This window comes from Hyperolius riggenbachi, chromosome 2, assembly GCF_040937935.1.
Source record: "Hyperolius riggenbachi isolate aHypRig1 chromosome 2, aHypRig1.pri, whole genome shotgun sequence".
Lineage (NCBI taxonomy): Eukaryota > Metazoa > Chordata > Amphibia > Anura > Hyperoliidae > Hyperolius > Hyperolius riggenbachi.
In genome coordinates this window covers 441,615,741-441,630,305 of record NC_090647.1, presented here as the reverse complement: position 1 = coordinate 441,630,305, position 14,565 = coordinate 441,615,741, and the positions used below count along the sequence as shown (strand labels likewise).

General features: G+C 45.6%; 1 protein-coding gene across 1 annotated transcript in view; it reads right to left on the bottom strand.

Annotated features, from left to right (window-relative positions):
- Positions 1 to 13,684, bottom strand: part of RPS6KA3 (ribosomal protein S6 kinase A3) — a 226,208-nt gene extending 212,524 nt beyond the window's left edge. Inside the window, exon 1 of the mRNA XM_068270007.1 lies at positions 13,390 to 13,684. Coding sequence (XP_068126108.1) covers positions 13,390 to 13,452 — 63 coding nt within the window. The 5' untranslated portion in view covers positions 13,453 to 13,684. The remainder of the gene's footprint in view (positions 1 to 13,389) is intronic.
- Positions 13,685 to 14,565: the final 881 nt, after the last annotated feature.

Genomic DNA, 14,565 nt, shown 5'->3' with positions numbered 1-14,565 from the left:
TCTGTGTGTGGCAATGGAGGGGTCAAGAGGAGTCACAAATTAGTAGCATGGTAAGTGCTCATTACAGAGCAGCACCTAGCTTAAAAAAGCCTGCAGAAAAAGCCTCTTGGCAAATGTAGAGGCAAATAATGTGCAATTATATCTGCAGTACCAGCAATTGCAAGGGCCGAAACCAATTACACTATCGCTCCCTGTCACTAAGAGATGTTGGTTCACATTAAAACTGCTTATGTGCTTCACAGGGGAACTGCATGTAGGTAACATCATGCCCCAGGAAAGGCAGCACTGGCAGCTCCCCAAACACACCCTCTGCCTGAAAGCACCACCTAAAACTGCACCCCAGAGAAGGGGGCATGGAGCAGCGCACACAGCCCCCCCCAAGCACCACAGAAAGCCATACACAACTGCAAACCACACACACGAGAAGGGGGGGGGGGCAAGGAGACGAGCAGGGAATGCAAAGGGAAGCACCATAAACATATCTCTGTGCTTACCTTAGATAGTTTTAGCATTAGGATCTGTCTACTTTCTGCTCAGAGAAATACATGGAGGGTGGGTTGATGCAACCCTTATTCAGATAGAAGGGCATTCTTATCCTTATTTAGCAGGCTAAAACATATACAGTGAATTTTCCCTGTTCTGTGCATTTTGCTGACAACAGCAGGTACCATGCAAGCACCTAAAGGGAAAAAAAAAAGCTGCAAAAATTATCTGCAGGGAAGAGTGAACAGGGAAAACATGCTGTAATAAGCATGTCTGTAGATGCAGATAATGTCATATGTATCTGACATGTAGCTTACCTCAATGTTTACTTTAGGCATCAATGGTATTTACTTATATCTATAGTGACAAAATACATACACAATATCCTGACCTAATGGCTTCCATTATAATCTACCGTACATTCTTTAGATCACCTTTCCGAGGACACCACAAAATCAGTTTTTCAGCACTTACATAAATACACATTACTGAAGGTCACATATACTTTATCATAGTCTAGGCTCTCTTATAAGAAATCATGAGCACCTAAGAGAAATCTTAGAGGCAAATAACTGGTATAAAATAGACACACCTGTGAACCTTTATTAGAGAGACTGGCTTGAGCTTTGGCAATAGGAAAAAAACAATTAGGCCTAGTGCACACCAGAGCGGTTCGGCTGCGGTTTGCGATCCGCTTGCGGGTGCAGATCCGCTAGGGTAATGTATTTCAATGGGCTGGTGCACACCAGAGCGGGAGGCGTTTTGCAGAAACGCATACTCCCGGGCTGCTGCAGATTTTGGATTGCGGATGCATTTCTGCCTCAATGTTAAGTATAGAAAAAACGCAAACCGCTCTGAAAAACGGCACTTCAGAGCGGTTTGCCAGGCGTTTTTTGTTACAGTAGCTGTTCAGTAACAGCTTTACTGTAACAATACATGAAATCTACTACACCAAAAACGCTTCCCAAAACCGCAAAATGCTAGCTCAAACGCTACAGAAAAAAGAAAAAGCGTTTCAAATTCTGCTAGCATTTTGCGGATCTGCTAGCGGTTTTTGGTGTGCACCAGGCCTTAGAGATTGTCCAAAATTTCCCCTATGAGAGAAAGTAGGACACAATTACCATCTCTAGCCGTTAGGGCAGGTTCACATGGGTCTCTGCCCGGCTTTCGGTGGCATTGCGTTCGGCGGCATCGCGTTCAGGCTTTCGGCGGCTTTCAGTTGCAGTCGGCATTTTCGTCCCCACAGGGGGACATTAGCCGCGGTAGTTAACTGTCCCAGTACGCTACATGTAGTGGCCAGGGTCACCTCAAACAGCAGGGAAAATCGGGTTCTGAATTTGCGCAAAACGCCTGTAAAATCCCGGTACAAACTATTCCATTTACTTGAGTCTTGAAAGCCGGCGGTAAAGGCGGGGAAGTTCACCAGCCCTTAGTTTGATAGCGAGTCCATTGATCAGAAGGTAAAGCTCATGTCACAACTTCTCCCAGATTTCAGTAGCTTACATTTCTGGAAGTCCTGAGCATGCTTTTTTCCAGAAGTCACATCCCTAGGCTGTGCATTATCACATGACCACGTTCTATAGCCCAATAACGTAAAGAGAACAAAAGGCTCCACTGCCATCAATTCACAATCCTTATCCTTTAATTTCAGGAAAAAAAAATACAAAAGTATAGTGTACTGTATATAGCCAGCCTATCATAAGGTTAAAATAACTTCACTGAAGTGATACTCAAACTCAATCATTCAGATTACTCTATAAAAATCTCTCTAAAAGCCTTGAGCAAAAATACCTGATCTCTTATTTTTTACCACACAGAAAACAAAGTATTATCCTTTGTTTATTAAGCAATAACATATGATGCAGTCTGATACAATAAAAAAAACATTTAGTTTACAATGAGAGACAATCCTATATTAAAAAGGATTCTGTTCCATAAGGCTTTAGAAAGAAATAAAACATAAACCCTATTTTGTTATTTGATATTTGATCCAAATATCGACCATGAATTGATAAGGCAATGGCCGTTATTTCTACGACTGATGCCAGTGGGAGCCATGCATGTCCACGGGTGCAAGATGGGAGACCAGGTACATTATCAGGTAAATATTGATCATTTACCTTATCTACCATACATGAAGAAATGTGTGCCTAGCATTACAATGAACAAAATTAATGATGAAGACCACTACAATCAATTCTAGGAAAACCTAATGCCTGGTACACACCATGCAATTTCCCACCAGATTTCGGGTCAAATCAGATCGGATCTGTCAAATTATTTCAAATCGTTTTTTTGCACAGAAAGGATTGGAAAATTGATCAGAAAAACAGTCGGGAAATCAGATCGGACCTGTCCGAAATAATCGTTTTGACCTGAAATCTGAGGGGAAATTGCATGGTATGTACCAGGCATAACTTTCAAGAATTTCGCTTAAAGGGCAACTGTAGTGAGAGGTATATGGAGGCTGCCATATTGATTTCCTTTTAAGCAATACCTGTTACCTGGCAGCCCTGCTGAGCTATCTGCCTGCAGAAGCACCAGAAACAAGCATGCAGCTTATCTTGTCAGATCTGACAAAAATGTCAGAAACACCTGATCTGCTGCATGCTTGTTCAGGGGTTATGGCTAAAAGTATTAGAGAGGCAGAGGGTCAGCAGGATAACCAGGCAACTGGTATTGCTTAAAAGGAAATCAATTTGGCAGCCTCTATATACCTCTCACTACAGTTCTCCTTTAATTGAAAATCACCTAACATTGTCTTGGATCAATGTCATCCAGCAAGCTTGGAATCCCTGGGTAAATGAGTGGCCAGGCAGGAAGGTAAATTACAGTGGGTTGCAAAAGTATTCGGCCCCCTTGAAGTTTTCCACATTTTGTCACATTACTGCCACAAACATGCATCAATTTTATTGAAATTCCATGTGAAAGACCAATACAAAGTGGTGTACATGTGAGAAGTGGATCGAAAATCATACATGATTCCAAACATTTTTTACAAATAAATAACTGCAATGTGGGGTGTGCGTAATTATTCGGCCCCCTGAGTCAATACTTTGTAGAACCACCTTTTGCTGCAATTACAGCTGCCAGTCTTTTAGGGTATGTCTCTACCAGCTTCGCACATCTAGAGACTGAAATCCTTGCCAATTCTTTGCAAAACAGCTCCAGCTCAGTGAGATTAGATGGATAGCGTTTGTGACCAGCAGTTTTCAGATCTTGCCACAGATTCTCGATTGGATTTAGATCTGGACTTTGACTGGGCAATTCTAACACATAGATATGTTTTGTTTTAAACCATTCCATTGTTGCCCTGGCTTTATGTTTAGGGTCATTGTCCTGCTGGAAGGTGAACCTCCGCCCCAGTCTCAAGTCTTTTGCAGTCTCCAAGAGGTTTTCTTCCAAGTTTTCCCTGTATTTGGCTCCATCCATCTTCCCATCAACTCTGACCAGCTTCCCTGTCCCTGCTGAAGAGATGCACCCCCCCGAGCATGATGCTGCCACCACCATATTTGACAGTGTGGATGGTGTGTTCAGAGTGATGTGCAGTGTTAGTTTTCCGCCACACATAGCGTTTTGCATTTTGGCCAAAAAGTTCCATTTTGGTCTCATCTGACCAGAGCACCTTCTTCCACATGGTTGCTGTGTCCCCCACATGGCTTGTGGCAAATTGCAAACAGGACTTCTTATGCTTTCTGTTAACAATGCCTTTCTTCTTGCCACTCTTCCATAAAGGCCAACTTTGTACAATGCATGACTAATAGTTGTCCTATGGACAGAGTCTCCCACCTGAGCTGTAGATCTCTGCAGCTCGTCCAGAGTCACAATGGGCCTCTAGACTGCATTTCTGATCAGCGCTCTCCTTGTTCGGCCTGTGAGTTTAGGTGGATGGCCTTGTCTTAGCAGGTTTACAGTTGTGTCATACTCCTTCCATTTCTGAATGATCGCTTGAACAGTGCTCCGTGGGATGTTCAAGGCTTTGGAAATATTTTTGTAGCCTAAGCCTGCTTTACATTTCTCAATAACTTGATCCTTGACCTGTCTTGTGTGTTCTTTGACTTCACGGTGTTGTTGTTCCCAATATTCTCTTAGACAACCTCTGAGGCCCTCACAGAGCAGCTGTATTTGTACTGACATTAGATTAAACACAGGTGCACTCTATTTAGTCATTAGCACTCATCAGGCAATGTCTATAGGCAACTGACTCCACTCAGATCAATGGGGGCCGAATAATTATGCACACACCACTTTGCAGTTATTTGTAAAAAATGTTTGGAATCATGTATGATTTTCGTTCCACTTCTCACGTGTACACCACTTTGTGTTGGTCTTTCATGTGGAATTCCAATAAAATTGATTCAGGTTTGTGGCAGTAATATGACAAAATGTGGAAAACTTCAAGGGGGCCGAATACTTTTGCAACCCACTGCATGGAAAGGTTGTAAAGCTGGGTACAAACGGTAACAATTTTCCGTCAGATCGACGGATCTATCAGATCATTTAGACCGGTCTTCAATCGATTTTGCGATCGATTGTGGATACTTAATGCAAAATCAATCGTAAACAATTTGGAGGTCTACACACGATGCAATTTCTTATCAGATCACCAGTCGATCCGGTGGAAAATTGTATTATGTGTATAATGCTGGGGATACACGGTACATTTCTGTACCGTGTATCGACCAGCTGATCCGGCCAGCTGATAATATTCAGCTAGCCCAATCAAGCCGCTCGACCCTCGGACAATGGCAGGGAATTGAGCACTGATAAGGAAGCGCCGGCGGGGACGAGCGGTAATCGATGAGCGGGGACGCGGCTGGGGTCAATCCGGCGGCTAATCGAGCCGCCGGTCGACCCGTGTATTGCAAGCATTAGGCTTAAAGGAATAGTCAGGCAAAAAAAAAAAATTGAGTTTCACTTACCTGTGGCTTCTACCAGCCCCATGCAGCCATCCTGTGCCCTCGTAGTCACTCACTGCTGCTCCAGTCCCCCGCTGGCAGCTAGTTTCGTGTTTGCCGACCTCGAGGTCAGAGTACATTTTTACGCATTCCCGCTGGTGCAGGAACATTAACACATACATTTTTACACGTTCGTGGTGCAATGCGTTAAAATGTATGTGTTCATGTTCCTGCACCAGCGGAAATGCGTAAAAATGTACTCTGACCCCGAGGTCGGCCAAAACAAAACTTTCTGACGGAGAGGGACCAGAGCAGCAGTGAGTGACTAGGACAGCACAGGATGGCTGCATGGGGCTGGTAGAAGCCCCAGGTAAGTGAAGCTCATTTTTTTTTTCTTTCTTTTTTTTTTTTTGCCTGACGATTCCTTTAAGGTCTGAACGAAGTGTTGACCGTTACTTTCATAATTAGAGGCATTTCTCCAATGAAAAGGCTTTCTTTACTATCTATTCTAGTAAAGTGTGATACTGAGAGCAGCAAAGTTAAACAGTATCTCCCTAAAGCTATGTACCCACGTCGAGATTTTACGGACGATTTTCCAGACGAGCGATGATATTTATTTATTTATTTATTTTTTTAACGTCGAGCGGTTGTTTCCACGATATTGCAACATGGGTACAGGCGCACGACCACACAAGCGTCGCTTAGAGTCAAACCACAATAATGACCATCACAGCGGATCAGACTGCTAAGATCCCTGACGACTCCCACGCAAAGTACCTTGATCATTTGAAGTCTCGTTCGCTCTCGACTTGAAACGTCATGTGACGTCATGCATACCCGCCAGCAGGGAGAGGAGTTGATAATGGCTGTCGTCAAGGAGACGTCGCAGGACCCATCGGGTGAGTACGGAGCTTAACAGGGACAAAACCCAGCAATAAAAACCTGCCAGATGGTTCCTTACTAAAACCAAAACAAGGCTTGTCTTCAAATCCAAACTGTATTCCACCCCACATTTCCTTTTCCTCTGTTTTTCCACCTTCTTCCATACAGACTTTGTACTCTTTGTGACTGTCTGGGTTTTATCACAGACTGTAAATGTAGGCTCTAGCTGAACATAATTAAACAAACTTGTCAACACAAGGAATATTAAAAGCAACATGGTAAAGAAAACCTCAACTTCAGAGGAAAGAAAACGGAGGAACTTATACATTGGGGGCAGACAAATTCATATATAATTTACAAGCCAGTTTATCAGTCTATCTAAAAGGTGGCCACACACAATACAATCATTTTTTTATTTCTTTTTATTTGATTACAATCAATTTTTCTGATTGATTGTAACACTTAAACAAATCTGACCACTGTATCACACACTTGAAACGGATCTCCAACGGCCACTGCAGTGTCCACACAGATGGTACATTGTGGTCTGGAGCTGCTGAGTTTCCACTACAGGCTACTATGGGAAACGCATCGACTTGTCCATTAAAATTGTGCAGGTCGAGACTTTACAATCCACTGATCACAGAAGCTAATGTTCTAATTGTTGACAATGGAGCGGGATCCTAACTAATTACAGATTACTCAATCTTAAATGCAATGAGAGAGAGAGAGAGAGAGAGAGAGAGAGAAAGAGAGAGAGAGAGAGAGAGAGAGAGAGAGAGGTGCATAAACCTGCATCAATGAAGGATTATTTGCATCTCATTGACCGTCCCTACTAGTGACAACTACACAAGGCTTTATTCTTATGCTGGGTACACACTATGAGGTTTTCTGGTCGATTTACTGTCAGATCGATTATTTCCAACATGATCGATTTGCTTTCCGATCGATTTCCGAGCATTTTCCGATCGATTTCCTATTAAAATGCACTGAAATCGATCGGAAAATGCTCGGAAATCGATCAAAAAGCAAATCGGACATGTTGGAAATAATCGATCTGACAGTAAATCGACCAGAAAATCTCATAGTGTGTACCCAGCATTACAGCAGAGATGTTATTTATTATATATAAAAGATTCCTGTGTACACATCAGATATACAGTCACGATCAGAAATGCATATCTGACTTTAAAAATAAGATGACTACTTTATTGCAGCAGTACAAAACGTGTTTTTTGGTTGGTTGGTTGGTTGGTTCATTTCATTTGTGTGGACTAGGCACTGCTATTACTGTATATAAAAGTTATTACCATTATCTGAGAAATAGAACATTTTCTCTTAATTTCAGTTTACATTTATTAGGAGTGAGTGCATTTTTCCCAACTCCAGGTACCCAAAAAAAGACTCCACAGCCCTGATATTGTGTGTGGTACACGGTTTGGCTCTAGCTTGAAAACCAGAGATTGCTCACATTGTTTCCAAAACATTATTATCCCTGAAGGAGTTATCTGCTTTTGATCCTGTTCTCTTAGTGGTTTTAATGAAAGTTGTTTTAATTATATGAGCTGGTGAGTAATTGGCTAACTCCTGGGTACTATATAGTAGAGGATTTCTGACCACCAATGATGTTATTTTATGACTGTATTTTTACTGTAGAGTCGCATAGGACCAAAATAAAATGTACACACTAGGCACATTTAGGGAATAGGGGAAACAACTCATTAAATTCTTCATCGGTTCCATTCCAGTGCTTCTAAATATATACTAAGAAATGAAATGACTATGTACTGAGAGTGCATGTAAAATGCATTAGGCAAAGAGAACATCTGAAACAGCCTTTTTGTTGAGATTTCTAATTACTGACAGAGAGCATTTCCTTCAACACACACACTGCAAGAAGACACCAGCAGGCTAGTATGAACATCCTTAACTATCTCCATCCTTTCCTGCACACTCATCACCACCCACGGATGATGTAGCAAGATCACAAGGGCAGAGGAGAAACTGAGTAACAGAGCAATGTCACAACTAAACTACCATGGACCACACCCCGCTGACATCGGAAAGTGTCAGCATAACATTGATCAGACAACACATCACACATAAGCTTCATAATAAAATAAGAGATTGGAAAAACAAAGCAGTATGTACATTCTGCTCAGTGGAAGAGGCGAGAGCAGAAATTGCCAATGACTTATCTACATCTCTGAACATGATCAGGGAAATGAATGAGCCGAGAGGTCTCCAACCTCATAAATAATCTACTGTCTTTCTGCCAGACTGCCTTGTTTTAGGGGTGATGAATGCTATAATGGTAGTCAAGTTACAGATGAGCAAGGAGTGAAATGACAGCAGCAGCGAATTTGCTTTCTGGCACTCCTCCATTGCTTCCTAATGCCCAATTACTCAGACAGGTTTAAAGGGTGAAAAGGACATCTAAACAGGGGGCACAGCAAAATAAATCTATCGGGGCATGCTCACAGAACAAAGAGAGAGAAGCAAAGGACAGACACTCATGTGCTACATCTATATAGTGAGACAGGCGGATGTTTACCTAATCAGCTGGTGCTTAAACACAATTCAACAACAAAAAAGCACAAGAGCTACCACAAATATCTGTAATTGGGGGACACCAGCAAAGAAAGGTTGTTGCAGACACTGGATTGCTACTGTAGTATGCACTTACAGCCTGCTTGTGATAAAACATATGAATAAACTGGAAACAAAACTTATTAGAACCCAGATCTACCGTATATGCTATAGTTCATCCTCAATATGAAAGCTTCTGATACATCAGTACTATGCTGAAGCCCCTTTGCAATTCATGCATAAAAGTGTTTAAATTATTCAATCTATTTTCTGTCTCTGAACAAAGACAATGGCTCCTCATTCTTTTCAATCAGGTATATATAAATAGAAAAAAAATCATCCAATGTCATTATTTTTTTTAAATGAACTAAGCTCTACATCAAAGGCAATTATCATGTACAAAGTTTAAGTAGAATAACACATAAAAGCATTATTGTGCATTGAAGGTCTGTACAGCTTGTGAAATTACTACCAAGCAGGAACACACCATTTGAGAATGTTACACAATGGGTATCGACTGTGAATTTTAGGCATGGGTAACTACAAGATCCAGTATATCTTCTTCCTTCCTAGTCTGTCACTGCAAGTAAGTTAACATTTTGTGTACCTTATACTGTATTGTATGATTTACTGCCTGCATTACTTGTTCTTTGGCATAAAGAAGAAAGTAAAACTGCTTCTATCTAGGCTGTCAAAGTTTTATCCACTGATATGGAAAAGCGACTGACACGCCCCTCCCACCTGTTCTAAATACATTTAAAATATGACCAAGGTGGTTAAATTCTCAAGGAAGATGTTTTTGTAAAGTACAAAAAACAGACAAAGTGCTCAGTAAGAACTATCAGCCCATCAGGACTGGGTGATGGTCTTGGGATTTATGATAAGAACAAATGCTTGGAAGATAACAAAACTTACAAGAGAAGATCTGATGGAAGGTTAGAAAAACATTTTTGATACACCCCCAAAGATTAGAGGCAAATGTAGCATCTGCTGCCTGCCCACATCTACACAGGCATAAACACAGACTACTGCTCATGCTTTAATATGCATTTATCACTCTGTACAGGTACCAGTGATAGTGTTGACTATGCCCGCCCTCGCACCTCACACCTGAATTGCTGGCAGTTTTGCAGTCTGACTTCTGTAGTGCCACTATTACTCAGCTTGTCTTGCAGAGCATCACAATGATATGATTGGCAACTGACAGCCAGTCTGCTAACACTGCTTGTTCCGTAACTCCCTTGCACCCATGTAGGTGATTTCCAGCACTGCCTCCCTGGAACTCAGGCAGCACATTGTCAGCACTGCCTCCCTGACACACCCATTGTCAGCACTAGCATTACCCAGCACAGGCATTACCCAACACTCATGCAGCTCACTGTCATAACAAAACAGCACAGCTAACTGTAATCACCCAGCACTGAATGCAGCTGCAAGAGCTGGCATTATCCAGCACTAAATGCAGCTAACTGCCCAAACTGGAATTACCCAGCACTCCATGCAGCCAACTTGCAGAACTGGGTTTTACCCAGAACTCATGCAGCTAACTGCCAGAACTGGCATTAACCAACATTCATGCAGCAAAAGAAATGCCATTCCCAGGCACTTCAGCAGGACTTGTACTCAGCAGCACTTAGGCATCTGACTGCCAACTTCAATTCCCCAACATTCATGAAGTTGACTGCCAGGGCTTCCATTCTCCAGCACTCCTGCAGCTGACTGGCAGCACTTCCATTCCCCAGGACGCCCACACTGGCTGGCAGCACTTTCCCCCACTCCTGCAGCTGGCAGGCAGCACTTCCATGCCTTGGGACTCCTGCAGCGATTGGCGGCACTTCCATTCCCCGGCACTCCTGCACTTGATAGGCAGCACTTCCATTCCTCAGCACTCCCGAGGCTGACTGGCAGCAATTCCATTCTCTAACACTTATGCAGCTGACATGAAATTTTATTCCCTGGGCACTCATGCAGTTACTGGCAGTACTTCCATTCCCCAGCATTCAAGCAGTGACTGGCAGTACTTCCATTCCCCAGCATTCAAGCAGTGACTGGCAGTACTTCCATTCCCTGGCACTCCTGCAGCTGACCGGCAGCACTTCCATTTCCCGGCGCTCCTGCCAAGGCTGTGGAGTCAGTACAAAAATCATGCGGCTCAGACTCCTAAGTTTATGAAACCGACTCCAGGTACTCAAAATTGCTCCGACTCAGTCTAATTTTTACCAAGGCTATGGAATTGGTTCAAAAATCATCCAACTCCAACTCCTCAGTTTATTGAAACCACCAACACCGACTCCAGGTACCCAAAATTGCTCCGACTCCTCGACTGACTCCACAGCCCTGGCTGCTGCAGCACTTCAATTCCCCAGCACTCCTACAGCTGATGGCAGCACTTCCATTCTCTATCACTTATGCAGCTGACATCAAATTCTATTCCCTGGGCACTCATGCAGTGACTGGCAGCATTTCCATTTCCCGGCACTCCTGCGGTGACTGGCAGTACTTTTATTCCCCGCCACTCCTGCAATAACTGGCAACACTTCCATTCCCCGGCACTAATACAGTGACTGGCAGCACTTCCATTCCCTGCCACTCCTGCAGTGACTGGCAGCACTTCCATTCCCCGGCACTCCTGCAGCTGACATGACAGCAGCTCTCATGCAGTGACTGGCAGCACTTCTGCAGTGACTGGCAGCACTTCCATTCCCCAGCACTCCCGCAGCTGATATGACAGCAACACTTATGCAGTGACTGGCAGCACTTCCATTCCCCGGCACTCCTGCAGCTGACATGACAGCAGCTTTCATGCAGTAACTGGCAGCACTTCCATTCCCCAGCAGTTATGCAGTGGCTGGCAGCACTTCCAATCCCTGCCACTCCTGCAGCTCACATGACAGCAGCTCTCATGCAGTGACTGGCACCACTTATGCAGTGACTGGCAGCACTTCCATTCCCCAGCAGCTATGCAGTGACTGGCAGCACTTCCATTCCCCAGCAGTTATGCAGTGACTGGCAGCACTTCCAATCACCGCCACTTCTGCAGCTCACATGACAGCAGCTCTCATGCAGTGACTGGCAGCACTTCCATTCCCCGGCAATCCTGCAGCTAGCATGACAGCAGCTCCCATGCAGTGACTGGCAGTACTTGCGCAGTGACTGGCAGCACTTCCATTCCCCCGGCACTCCTGCAGCTGATATGACAATAGCTCTCATGCAGTGACTGGCAGCACTTCCATTCCCCGGCACTTCTGCAGCTGAGATGTCAGTCGCTCTCATGCAGTGACTGGCAGCACTTACAATCCCCGCCACTCCTGTTAATGTCATGACAGCACTTCCATTCCCCGACACTCCTGCAGCTCACATGACAGCAGCTCTCATGCAGTGACTGGCAGCACTTCCATTCCCCGACACTTCTGCAGCTGAGATGTCAGTCGCTCTCATGCAGTGACTGGCAGCACTTACAATCCCCGCCACTCCTGTTAATGTCATGACAGCACTTCCATTCCCCGACACTCCTGCAGCTCACATAACAGCAGCTCTCATGCAGTGACTGGCAGCACTTCCATTCCACGGCACTCCTGCAGCTCACATGACGGCAGCTCTCATGCAGTGACTGGCAGCACTTCCATTCCCAGGAACTCCTGCAGCTCACATGACAGCAGCTCTCATGCAGTGACTGGCAGCACTTCCATTCCCCGGCACTCCTGCAGCTAACATGACAGCAGCTCTCATGCAGTGACTGGCAGCACTTCCATTCCACGGCACTCCTGCAGCTCACATGACAGCAGCTCTCATGCAGTGACTGGCAGCACTTCCATTCCCCGGCACTCCTGCAGCTGACATGAGAGTAGCTCTCACGCAGCGACTGGCAGCACTTCCAATCCCCGCCACTCCGGTTAATGTCATGACAGCACTTCCATTCCCCAACACTCCTGCAGCTCACATGACAGCAGCTCTCATGCAGTGACTGGCAGCACTTCCATTCCCCGACACTCCTGCAGCTGACATGACAGCAGCTCTCTTGCAGTGACTGGCAGCACTTCCATTCCCCGGCACTCCTGCAGCTCACATGACAGCAGCTCTCATGCAGTGACTGGCAGCACTTGTGCAGTGACTGGCAGCACTTCCATTCCCCAGCACTCCTGCAGCTCACATGACAGCAGCTCTCATGCAGTGACTGGCAGCACTTCCATTCCCCGGCACTCTTGCAGCTCACATGACAGCAGCTCTCATGCAGTGACTGGCAGCACTTCCATTCCCCGGCACTCCTGCAGCTGACATGCCAGCACTCATGCAGTAAGCAGCGTTCGGTTTGGTGGCATCTTCTCTCGCTGTCAGACTTGCTGCACTTTCATAGCTTCTCGCCATATATAGCGCGCTCTACTTGCTGCTGTATCTGCTCCAGAGACTGGCTGTAAAGTTCTTCCCGCAGTGCACAGAAGGGGTTAATAGGTGACTTTTCTCTCTCGCTCTGCCCGGATTTCCTGGCTCTGTCTGGCAGACAAGAGGCGACATGCCCGCTCCCCCTCCCCCGGCTCACCTCACTCTCCACTTTCTTCACCGGCAGTTTCTGCCATGGGTCTGCCAGCTGCGCTAGCGGCATCTTCCCCGCCGAGCGAGCGGATTCCCACACAGGTCCCAGGGGAGCAGAGAACAGAGCGGCTTCCCTCGTCTGCCCGGCCGCTCTGCTACTGGAGCCGCTGCTGTCAGACGTCCAATAGCGGGCGAATGTGTGCCGCTCCAGCGCAGCTCCTCTCCCCTCACACTCCTCACACACTCTGTCTGATTGCCGCTTCCTCTCGCAACATGGCGTCCCCAGCACTACCTGCAGCCAGCTGCCTGCCCTCCCACGTCATTCTACATCACGGCCTGGGGCGGTACTCTCCGCCTTCTGTTAGGGGCAACAGGTGACAGCGAGAGAACAGAGAGGCGGGCATTGTGTGTAGGCTGTCATACGTCAATGCGGCCATGTTGGTAGAGGCAGAGAACATTTAGTTTTAGAAGTACTGTAGAAAGAAGTCTTCTTCTTCAAGACTTGTAAAAGGCGTCTGGTAGATGTTGCCTGGAATATTTTTCCCCTCAGTTGACTGTTATAGCTTCTTAGAGTAAACTTGAAGGTTCAAGGTAGGAGAAAAAAATACTTATGGAGAAGGAAGGCTCTGGATCCCATTTAAAGCTAATGGGAACCGGTTTTTTTTTTTTTTTAAGTCAGATACTCACCTAAGGAGAGGGAGGCTCTGAGTCCCATAGAGTATTCCCTCTCCCGGTGCCCACTGCTGTCCTGGCTCCCCGTAGCGGTATTCGACCGTTTCGGTCAAATACCGCTGTGTCCTGGCTGAAGGGAGGCTTCGTAAATGCTTTGGGAGCCCAAGTGCTCCCGAAGACAGGCCGCTCTACACTGCGCACACGTGCACGCCCTCTATGCGCCGCCTGTCTTCGGGAGGACTTGGCTCCTGAAGACCTCCGAAGTCCCCTCGGTGGGGGATATGAACGGAGGAGCCAGAGCAGCACCTGGGGCACCGGGAGAGGAGAGGGATGGCTCATTAGGACCGAGCCTTCCCTCTCCTTAGGTGAGTATCTGCCTTTTTTTTTTTAAACAGGGTTACATTAGCTTTAAAGCCTTCGCCAGTCTACTTTAGGGGACCCAACTAAAATTCCCATTGACCAATCTACAACTGATTTGTAAAAAAAAAATAGGGGGCCCAGTAGTATTATC